Genomic DNA, 12,256 nt, shown 5'->3' with positions numbered 1-12,256 from the left:
GAGTCCAGAGGCAAATTGTCTTAACAGCCATTAGACATTAGGACGCTCTCTAATAGTCCATAATTGCATCATTACATTGGAGGTTAGGGCAATAATTGAAGCCACCAGGAAGGGTTAGCTCTGGATGCACGGTTAAGATAAAAGTAAAATTAGTAATTCACCTTTAAGTTGCATTCATGAGTGTTTCTTTAAAGTGTTTCCTTTTCAGAGGTGAGCTCCAGTTATTGAGGAAAATCTGCTCATTTTCATTCTTCTTCCCACTTCCTGACACTGTTGGAGAATGAAGTGCTCCCTAACCTCGCATTAGAGTAAATAACTTTGCATTGTAACAATCCTCTTTTGTTCAGTTTTATAGCTGCATGAAAATTATTTTCAAACTCCCCTTAGTGTTTATATTAACAAAAGAATTAAAGCTATATAATGGCTCTAGGAAATGTTGCTGGAGAACAGGATGTCTTGTGTTGAACACAGACCAAATTATCCCTTACACTGCCTGCACAAAGCAAGAGACAGCGTTTCCACTTGAATTCTAAACAGAAGATGACCTTGTGCTGTTTTGAGAAAGGCTGGCATCTGAGGTCACCAGAGTGTATTGTGACAGACAGCATGGCACTGCGCATGGCCCGAAGGCATGTCCATTGTGTGGATTACAGCCAAGCTGAAAGATTTAGACAGCTCAGAGAATTCTATCATTTTATTTGAAAATGATGGTCAAAGTCATGGGCACAGCAACCATTACCTTTCATGAAAGGACGGCAGCTTTCAGTAACTCCGTCATTTCAAAAAGGCAGTTTAGCTATTCACAACCAAATACTTACAGAGGCAATGTTTTGGCTTCTACAGTAAAAAAAAAAAAAAAAAAAAAAAAAATGCCATCTACCCTGTATCACTCAGTTCCTTGGTACAGCATGACTAAATCATGAAGAAACTACAGAGGAAAATCGACATAAAGATAAAAATACTACAGCCTTGAATTATTGTAGTAACTCCATCCATTAGCAGCCTTAATTAGTTACTTCATGTAGCAACAACAGTCTTGAATTATTATAGTAACTCCATCTACATGGTAAATTCCTCATCAGCTCATTGTTTAGAAGGATTAATATCAAATATTAAAAACAAATTTCTATAAGCTCTTCATTAATAATATCATGAGAGAACCACTTGTAAGTGAATTTGATCTATTGACAGTGGTCCTGAGTGAGCCTTCAAAATGATTTCTGAAGTAATGATATTTAAGTAGAATATTTTGATTGATTGAGAATTATTTTTAACTTTCATATCTTTCAGGAACAGATTAAGGTCAGTACAAAAATATGTTTGAAAATGGGGAAAGCAGGTGAAAATTTTACAGTTCTTTTTTTTTTTTTTTAAGATTCATTTATTATGTATTACAGTGTTGTGTCTGCATGTACACCGGCAGGCCAGAAGAGGGCACCAGATCTCATTACAGATGGTGGTGAGCCACCATGTGGTTGCTGGGAATTGAACTCAGGACCTCTGGAAGAGCAGACAGTGCTCTTAACCTCTGGGCCACCTCTCCAGCCCCACACAAACTGTATTTTAACTGACATTTCTGCATAATAATGCAGAAACAATGGAGGATCAGGGTTTGTATCTGTGAGGTCATTTTCTGGGGATGCAGTGTTGATCAAAACTCAGCTTCCCTGAGTCCCAATGCCTTTACAGATAAGTGGGAATGATATGACTTTGTATGGATATTGTAAAGATTAGAGACTCAATGTTTGACCCTCAAATAGCCACTTAATGTTGAGATAAAAATAAAGTTGTGACTTACCATTGAAATTCACGGCCCTGATATAACCCAGCAGCTCTTTCCCATCGATGGTGACCATTCTTGGGCAAAGGCCGATATATCCAGGGCAGAGTTCTTTGTGCATGTTGTGCAGTGCATAAGCCATGGAGTACACTGCATCAATTACAAACTGAACCTTCCCTTCTTGCTCGTAAGATGAATCCCGTGCAATTCGCTCCAGCCCTACAAAAAAAAAAAAAAAAAAAAGGGAAAACTGTCAACAGACAGCATTGGATTTCAAATAGACTGGCATGGTGATTTCTGTTCTTTAAACATAATGAGACACAAGTATTGATGATGATGATGGTGATGATGATAGCCATGTCCTTACAAAGTAAGATTTTTATACTTGGTATTTGGAAAGAGCAAAAATTATTTAACTAGCAGCCTAAAAATATTTTAATGTATGACCATTATGTCTGCTTCCTCCTTCTCAAGTCCTATTTTATTTTACTTTTTGATAACTATATAATATTTTTGCAATGCCATGATCTTTTTAAAAAATGTGTAAAACATAATTCTTTTCACCAACTTTTGGTTCCAGAGAGCCACTGCCTTGGTGCTCTAATGCAAGTCCCTTCTCATCTCACATCCATTCTTGTTTAGAAAGTGCTGTATTTAGAAGTAATTTTTATAAGTTTTAAATCATAATGTTTGCTTAAGTAACTCTGGATGTCTTATAAAGAGTCATTTAATTTATTTTCTCTTTGAACTTGATTTTCCCTCTTAACTTTCTATTAAAAAGATGTAGGTCTCTCAAAATGTGTATTAGTGGGAATAATTGTACAACTGCTTAGGCACAGTTAGGGCTGAACACTTGGCAGTATGTAGGCTGATGTTTATCATTTAAAGTGCAATAGAAGCCTGGGGTTTTAAAATGAAAAGTAAATTTGGCATCAGTTATAAACCAGCTGTCTAATATTGAAGATGAGGAAGCTGGGAAGTTTGGTGTCAACAGTCACAGATTCTGGAAACTTCCCAAGTCTCAGACTGAAGACTCAGTACTCTCTCTTTCTTTGTGGAGAAATGTTCTAAGTGTCCAGAGCTTAGGGTATGAGAAAAAGAAGAGAAAAGAGTGAAGGACATGAAAATCTCACTATGTATTAGAAAACCGCACTAACACCCCAACCTCTCCAAGCACTGCTCATCAGAAACAAAGTTGGTACTTTAGATTTGCTCATGGATCTCAGTGATATGTAATAAATGATCTTTGAATACAATAAAGACTTACTTCCCTAACACTGATGTATACATCTAAGCTTGGTGGGTTAAACTGAAATGGTTAATATTGGGATGTCCCTACTGTAATAAAGTGAGTTAATTCTGTTTACTTAATTTTCATCACTTGATCACTAGACGGTTTCCCCTCTGCTTTCAGTCATTTCTAGTTCTCTGTTCCCTTCAATTGTATTGGCTGCTGTTCTGGACCCCAAAGTCTGTCACGATGCTAGATTCTGCACCTCCATTTTATACATGAATTTTTTCATTTTTCTAGTATTTCCAATGTCCTTTCCCCAAAATTAAATATCCTTTCTCTCCACCTTGAAATCTACATCTTCTTCATACTGTCAATAATTGTATCTATACATAATATAATTCAAAGCATAGAATACAGAGTCTGAAACACTTCGTCAAATTAGTAATCAATGAAAGTCATTTGGGGAAAAAGTCTTGTAAATTAAGAATTGTACAGTATTTTTTGTCACTTGATGGCCACATTCACATTTTCAATTGCTTTGTGTGTAGAAATAACATGCTCCCAAATCACACTGGGCCTAAAATCAGGTTCTTGTTGTCAGATCTAACAGTAGTACTTTTCTAAAACCTCCTCCTAGGGATATTGCAAGTTTAGGAATATAAAGACAGAAACACAGTCAGCTCTCACAAAGAGGAGCGCTAAGACCCCAAGGGTACACTGCCCCCCACCAGCATGATCTCAGTCACATATCATGCAGATATTGGGACAATCTCCCCTCCACATCACTGTGTTGCTGTTATGACTTGAATGCCAGGACAATATGACTAAGTTCATAATTTCGTCATGTTACCTTTGAAACAAGTCTTTCAGCTCTGCCTAAAACTTAAAAGTCTCACAATTCTAACCACAATGTAGGCAATCCATAAATAAATATTAATGAAAGACAACAGCAAATAAACTGAATTGAGGATTCCCCCCCAGGACATGCAGCCAAGACCTGAGCAGTCTTGGAAAAGGTATGACATTTGCTGAGGAAACAAAAGACAGGAAAGTCAGTGATAGAAAACTGGAAGACAGAAAAAGTGTCAAGATTGAAGCCGAATGGTTCCTGAATGCTTTCTTGACTTTGATTCACTGAGTTTGGAGAATCAGCATGAAGTTCAGAAGGCATGAGGCTGCTGGTCTCACTCATCTCTACAAACACAGACTCTTGATGTCACCCGAGATTTATTCAAATCTGAGACGGAGACCAGAAGAATTCCAAAAGCTGCCCAGGAAACATGACACAGCTAGGTTAGTCTGGGGACTGTTCTTGGCAGCCACTACTCCCTAACTAATATTAAACAGAGAAATAGAAATTGACCCAGAGAATTTTATGGTGCTACAGTACCAAGAGAATTCCTTCCTGAAAACCTAAGCATCTCCTCCTCTCCTTCGCCCATCAGGTGAAGGGCTGGAGGCTGTGCAGCCACCACTCAGTATCTGCGTAGGGCTCTGCTCCAGATCTCCAGTGAGCGTCAGTATTCAGGAAGTATCTCCAAGCAAACCCAGTAGTATTCACCTGTGGCTCATGCACTTTCTTTTAAATATCTAGATTGCTTGTAATACTCAACACAAGGCAAAACCCACATGGACCATTGTAGCACTTCATTGTTTCGGGAATAAAGCTCAGAGAAATACGCCAGGCACACTGTGTATAGATGCATTTAGAAATGTTTTTGGTTTTATGGTTGGCTCAATCTTTGTTTGTTAAAAAAAAATGTATGTGTAAAGAGTAATAACTGTATAATTCCATGTTCTATAAAGTTTAGAACTTCTATCACGTTCTTTGAACATAGGGAGATCTAGAGGTGATTTCAAGTAGAAGAGGGAAAGACATGAATGGTTTGTTAAGAAGAAAGTGTGAGGAATTAAATGTTTTCCTCTTGAGAAGATGGAAACAGGAGGTGGAAGAGGAGTAGAGAGGGTAAAAGCAGAAGTGCTGAGTGCAGAGGGAAAGGCAGGGTCGGGAGAGAGGAGGAGACTGAGGCAAATAGAGAAATGAAAACCAAGAGAGGACCGAGGGAGGCCAAGAAAGAGGGCCAACGGGGCACATAGCCAAAATGGCAGTTATTAGAAGACTGAAAAGTATGCTAGTGGGAAGAGAACGAGCTCCCTTGGTGGGAGAAAATGACTTCACAAGTTCCTAAGGAACACTGGCTTTTGGCTAACCTCCAGAATTTGGAGAGCGAGTTTCCTTTGGACTGACACAATTCCTGTGCATGAAAACACATGCACACGCACACACACACACACGTATGCCCATACACAAAAATTAAATAAACACAGTCTTATAATATCCCCATATAGTCTCTCAACAATATATTGTGATTTTATTTTAAATATACTGGAAGCTCTATTATTCTATAAAGATATCCCCCATTCCCTGTTTAATAATCGGGGCAAGATGATATATACATTCTTTCCAAACAGATATAGAGGCACTGGAGACAAAGTGGACTTGCTGTTCCTTGATTGTTCTTTCAATGTGATCCAGTTTTATATGCATCTTATTAAATAGACTTGTTTGGATTTTCACTATTCTTATTGTCCATAGAGAGAAGGAAGACTCAATTAGCTTGGGTACAGAGTAATAAATAATGCCCAAGCTTGCATGGTTTTTCTTTTTAACTTTTTTGAGAAGTGGTGAGTTTGAAACAGGATCTCCTATGCAGTCCAGACTGGTTTATTTATTTCTTTTATTTCTAAAATCACATATATATGTGCATATATATTTATATTATTACACATATATAAAATAAACTACATATAGCAAGAAGAACCATGAAACAATCAGGGTTTATATTAATGTTCTATTCATAGTGATCTGGCAATTTGTATTTGACAACCTTGAAGAAAACATCTTTCCTATCTTGGTGAGTCTAAAATTCTAAATGCAAATCAATATCTATCATATCTCATTTCTATCAACTTAAAACACCTATCTAGGCCTAAAAACATCTTAACCCCTAAACAACTAAGCTTAATTGTAGAACTAAACTATCTGGTCGTCAACTCTGTCAGAGACTTGAGAAGGAATAAAATGAATTACCTGAGTAGGAAGTGCAAGTTCGCAGCTTCCAAAGTGAAAAAATGACAAAGACCATTTCCTGCCTGAACAGTCACTCAAAAGCATCTATTATGTTGGAGCACCATCTTCAGCCTTCTGGCCCAATATCTCTGACAGACATATTTGTGAAGCAGGAACTATTGAGGACTTGCTTACACTGTCTTGGCAGAGTTTGGCCATTGACTCTGCCTGCATCTAAGTTTGCCCATTTATAAGCAGAATTCTGTCTGTGGTAGAAATGAGGACATTTTTCCCAGTGGCTTGTTTGCCACATTTGAAGCCATCTCCATAAGGAGGATGTATCTTTGATGCTCATCATCTTCTGTGAAGTAGCCTGGGTGTTGCCAGGAGTTAACCTGTCTTATTGTCAATGAATCTTTAAAATAGTAAAAACATCTTCAAGTGCCACGTTCTGTAGGTCACTGAGGTTTTTGAAGACAGTGTCTAACAATTTTGCTTTACCTATCTATAGAATCATATCTATCTGTTAAACCTAGGGTGCGTATTCTTGTAATATAAATAGACTCGTATTTGAAATGACCATGATTTGATGAACTAACAATTAAATTGTGTAATTTACTCATCCTAAACAGCCTGCAATAGCACTTTCAAAATACTGGAGGTAAACCTTGTATCCTACTTGAGTTGTATGGGTGCAATACCTCATATTAGAGTAGAAATATATATAATAACACTGGACCAGGCAGGTTTTTAAACTCATGATTCCTCTGCCTCAGCCTCTGGAATACTGCGGTTACATTGAATGCTTCTTATGGCCCGTCTTATCTCTTAAAGCATGATAAACCAGGCTCCTGTGATCAGCAGAAACAGGTGTCAACAAACAGACTGAAACATATTTCAAAACTTGGAAAGGAAGAGCTTGTTTCTTCTCTGGCAGTTTAGCTGTTGTGTTTCTCTCTGTGTTAACATGCGACTCCCATGGCAATACCCCAGATTTTATAGCAGCAAGAGTTGGTTCTTCTTTCCTATCTCCAACTCTCTCATTCATCTAGAGTTTAGAAAGCTGACAGTGACTCGTGAGCTTAATTGGCTATAAAATTTCATTATGCTATAGTTTCTAAAGTTAGCGCTAATGTAGCACTGTAAAGTGCTAAATATTGTCAAAGGCTGCCAGCCATCTATTTAAGATGTCACTGTAAAGTTGTAAAGTGTTCTAGTGCATGGCTCAAAATTAACTGCATACAGCAACAAAGCTCTTTGATTCGTTGGGAGATGAAGTCAGCCTCATGGACTGTGCAGCAAGATTGATGCTTTCAGTAATGAAACCTCAAACTTCTGGGTCCATGTCATGTTTCTTGAACATACTGGCTCTGCATGGTTCCAAGTGATATCACATGAACCTCAGGTGTATCATCTTGGCATTTGTTGCATTCTTAAAAAAATTTTTTTTCATTGAAAATTTTCAGTAAAAAGGTTTTATTTTTAGAAACATTTGTTTAATTGAAAAATGTATCATCATTGTTTTTGCTCCCCAAACTCCTCCCAGATACTCCCCACCTATCCCAGATACTCCCCACCTGTCCCAGATACTCCCCACCCATTCAAATTTATGCCTTTCCTTTTTCTCTCTCTTTAGAAATCAATCATGCAAACAAACAGACAAAAAGAACTTTTAAAAAAAGAAAGAGAAAGGAGTAAAACACAACTGATATCCTTTTGTAAATGAAAAATTAGCTTTTTCTCAGGGTCTCGCTGCTTATTGCTTCGTTGTAAAAGAAATAATCAGCTCAAACTTACAAAATGCTTTGTATATTAAAGCTGGAGTTCCTGAAAGGGGCTGGGCAGGAATTTACAGTTTGGGTCTAGACATTTATTGTTGCACAGTTTTGCTTTCTATGCATGCATTTCCCACTCTTTAGGATAGACTTAGGTCTAGTAAAATTGAAATTTCAGAAGGCGGTGTTCCTTTTCCTGAAATTAGACATGCAATGTTTTAATATATAGCAGAAGAAACACTGTTCAATTCAAGGCAAAAAGGTAAATGAAACCTGACAGAAAATGCCTATCCATTGTTTTACTCAAAGGAAACCAAACATCTAGTTGTTTGCATTTTTTTTAATCTATTATTACTGTCTTCATTGGGTTGGTGATCATCTCAGACTCTAAATTTTTTTGTTAAAAACATTTATTTTATAACATCCCTCCCTGGTGTTTTCTTAAGTATGCAGCAAGTGTTTTAAATAATTAAAGCATTTCCTCAAAGTTGCTGCTGAGAGAATGGTGGGAGGAGAGCGAGAATGTGTGAGCTTGCCATGAATAAATGCATCAGGGAGAGAATTTAGAAGTCAGCCTGAATTCCGCAAGAGTTTCACAGCCCTGACTCTTGGCTCCTGCGATCATGACAGCGAAGACGCTTCAGGTGTGCTTTCCCCAACACTGCACACAGAGCCTGTAATCACAGAGTATGGTAGGTTTTAAACCAGTATGAAATCTCAGTGAGAAACACACTGTTCTATCAAGGGCAACTGCTGTCCAGTTGACCAGCATAGGTCATCTCTTACCCAGATAAAATAAAACATGAGACATAGTGCCTAGTGGGCACTAGGACACACATAGGAAGCGCAAGGCCACAGAGGGATGAAAACTTCATCCCTGAGCTTCAACAGAGAAGCAAGCTGGCAAAGGGGAGCAGTCAGCTCTGGGAAAGGCCCCAATAGTAAGTCACCCTGAAGTATGGCCTTGGACACATTCCGGAAACTCCCTATGCCTGGGCCTTTGGCTGGCAGTATTGCTCTTCCACTATGACCTCTGCACTTGGGTTCCCCCGTCTCTCAGCCTTGTCTGTTGCTGCTTCCCACTCTATCTGATCCACCATAAGGATCTGATCCACTTAATATGATCTCCAAACTATAGCGACTCACCCAGCTATTCACTATGTAAGCCTTTACTCTGGCCCACGCACTTACAAACCTCATGCCACCTCAAGGTAGTTGGTACTTAATGACTTTTTTTTCTCAGTTTAACAGCTTAGATTAGATCACGGGACATCTGAAAAGCTTGATTAATTTTATTCTTGGGCCATTTCATATAGACATAGAAAGTATTTGGTTACGCTGCTTCCTAGACTCTTGTCTCCCTCCCTCCCCTACCAATATGATTACCATTTTTCCTATGACTTCATTTTTATTTTGTGACCTTTTAACTTAACAAGGGCCATCTGCATGACCATCTGCATGACCACCGGATCAGAACTATGCACCGGAGCCGGGTGGGGTCACCAGTGTAACTTCCACTGCTGTATCCTATCTCCAATTTCTACATGGCCCAACTCCCCTCCCCACTTGTACATCATTACCAGTGATTATTTTAAGTATCGATTGTGGCTCTCCATCTTAAAGCAAGTGGTATCATTTAATTATAGGTTCCAGAGCCTGCTCCTTTCTGATTTCTTCTGACCTGGACTCTTCACAATAATTTGAACATTATATAAGGGTGTGTCCGAGCACCCTTCTCCAATATGGGATATTAGTAACTGAACTACTGTTAAGCCCTGGAAATTCCATACCAACCTAAGCACCAGATGAGATCCTGAGTTGTAATCCCTAAACTCACTCTTTCTTGACCAATGTTTCACCACACTATTTTTATTATTAGACTGCAGCCACCAAATATCAAATCAGGTTCTTGGCAAAATCAATCATGTTTAGTTCAGTTCTTGCTATGGAAAATGAGGTCAGAGAAGTGTAAAGGGAAGGAAAGAGTGTATAATTAATATGGCCAGGACATCACAAATGATATTTCTTTATAGATATTATTAAAGTATTACCATTCCTCCTTTACAGAAAAAGATGAGGCTCAAAGTGTTGGATAACTTACCCAAGGTAGCAAAGGGAAGCAACGCATTCTAATTTAAAGTTAGATGTGTGGACCTCAAAACCTCCCCCGATATTTGCCTAACCTTCTCCCCTCTTCAGGAAATTTTCTTTGATTCTTTCAAACAAAGGTTCAGTTTTTGGGTTTTTTTTTTTTTTTTTTTTTTTGGTTTTTTTAATTACAGTTTAACATACCACTACTGTATCTATGGTTGATGGCTCGTAAGTTACAACTAGAAAATATCATCCTGAGTGAGGTGACACAGACTCAGAAAGACATACCTGATATGTACTCCCTTGTAAGTTATTATTAGCTAAATAGTGCGGAGTAATCGTACTAGAAGACAAAGACCCAAAGAAGCTGAGTAACAAGCAGGCCACAAAGGAGGCTGCTTGAATCCCTCTCAAAATGGGAAACAGTGTAGACACCTGAAGTGGATGAAGTACAGGACCTGGGTATAGGCCTAGGTGTTAGCATTCTCCTCAGCCCGCCTACCTGTGATGTCATCACTTACCTGCCACGGGGACGTGACCCTGACCAGGGCCGCATAAAACGACAAACCTCCACGTGGTCTCTCTCTTTCTACTCTCTCCCTCTGTACACTCTCTACCCAACTCTCTCTCTCTCTCTCTCTCTCTCTCTCTCTCTCTCTCTCTCTCTCTCTCTCTCTCTCTCTCTCTCTCTCTCTCTCTCCTTCTCCTCCTCCTCCTCCTTCTCCTCCTCCTCCTTCTCCTCCTCCTCTACAACATAATATCTGCTGCCTGGTACCTTGTATCTACTTTGTATCTACCTTCTATCATTGCTTTAATTATTAAATATAAAATTGGTGGACGTGACTCGGGCACGAAACTCAGGGTCTAAATGTCTTTCTCTGAGTCTCCTGGTTCCCACTGCTTCCCGCAGCGATAGGCTGGGACGTCCGCCCAACCACAACGCCTTCCTGGAGACCTTTTCAAGACCTTTGAGACCGCAATTCTAAGATGAAGTAAATTTCTTCTGTCTGAACTCTGCCTCATGGCTGCACCTCCTCCCGACGGCGCTGCCTGCTTGCTGTCTGAATGCCCCACTCCCAATCATAGCCTGGTAAGCTACCTGCAAACCCCTACTTACCCTTGCTAAGCTCTCCCGTTGGCCCCTTGGGTTTAAGCGTGCTTCTCTCCTCTGATTGGAATCTTGATGCACACGTATTGTCTCAGATGGTCTCTGATTCCAAGGGAGGCCGGAACGCCCATCCCACTGGACCCCTCAGGCTTGTTCAGCCGCTGCTGCTCCACTCTCCACTCCCTACCCTGAGTGCATCTCTATTTGTTTTGATTCTGTCACACTTACAGGCCACACAAAGCCAGGACTGAAAGGCGCTGCTGCAGTTCCACTTCCCTGTCTGTAGGGCTCAGACACCCTGATTTTTTAAATTGGCGTGGTAGCTGCCGTGTTGAGGGTGCTGCTCTTCCCCTCCAAGTCTGGCTACATGATAGCTTCTCACCTGTGCCAGGCGGCTGCCCTCCCAGGTATGCTGGGAGATTCAGTGAGCATGCGCAAGCGCTGCTCCCACTCCCTGAGCCCAGCTTGCCAAAGGGCGCACTAGGGAAGGCTAGGAGCTGAGTTAACTTCCACACAGTGACCAGCGACTGACAGCTATACCAAGTCTGTATTGTACCCTGGCTCTAAATGGTTTTTATTTCAAAGTTATAAAGGTCTACTCAAATTAACAAGATAAATGTTGTTTCTCCTGTCATCAGCTAACCTGGATTCAACTACAGGCTTCCTGGCTAATGGGTTTGATACTTTTTTTGTTTTTTTGAGTGTTTGTTGTTGTTGTTGTTGTTGTTTTGAGAGAGTAGAAAATAAATCAGAGATAATTTTTATTTTTAGGAATTGGAAGATAGATTTAGAGAAACGAAGCCAGGTGCACGTAACTCTTTAAAGCTGAGTTTTAGAGAAATGAGGGCAGGTGCAATTGACTTTTTAAACCAGAGCCAGTTACTGTGGGGCTTGACTCAACCCCTAGGCCTTCAGCAGGCCAGGCTCAGGCCTGCACACATGCACATATCCACTGAATCTCCCAGCATGCCTGAGAAGGGGGAGGGGCTGGGGCAGCGGCGGGAAGCAGGGGTCATATGGCCAGACTTGGAGGAAAAGGGTACCTTTAACATGGCAGCTACTGCTTAGCGGCAGATTCAGTTCTGCACAGACAGGGAAGCTGAGATGCGGAGCCCCAGAATCCCCGTTCCATCCCAGCTCCTTGTAGCCTGCACAACAGTCACAAACCAACCAAAGATGAGAGAAGAGTCAGTCATGC

The 12,256-nt window shown here is 40.1% G+C and overlaps 1 protein-coding gene across 1 annotated transcript in view; it reads right to left on the bottom strand.

Moving 5' to 3' along the window:
- Nucleotides 1-12,256, bottom strand: part of Grm8 (glutamate metabotropic receptor 8) — an 845,527-nt gene that overhangs the window by 302,743 nt on the left and 530,528 nt on the right. Inside the window, exon 7 of the mRNA XM_051151844.1 lies at nt 1,799-1,999. Within this exon, the coding sequence (XP_051007801.1) occupies nt 1,799-1,999 (201 nt within the window). The remainder of the gene's footprint in view (nt 1-1,798; nt 2,000-12,256) is intronic.

Source organism: Acomys russatus, chromosome 10, assembly GCF_903995435.1.
Source record: "Acomys russatus chromosome 10, mAcoRus1.1, whole genome shotgun sequence".
Classification (NCBI taxonomy): domain Eukaryota; kingdom Metazoa; phylum Chordata; class Mammalia; order Rodentia; family Muridae; genus Acomys; species Acomys russatus.
This window is presented reverse-complemented; position numbering and strand designations above follow the sequence as displayed.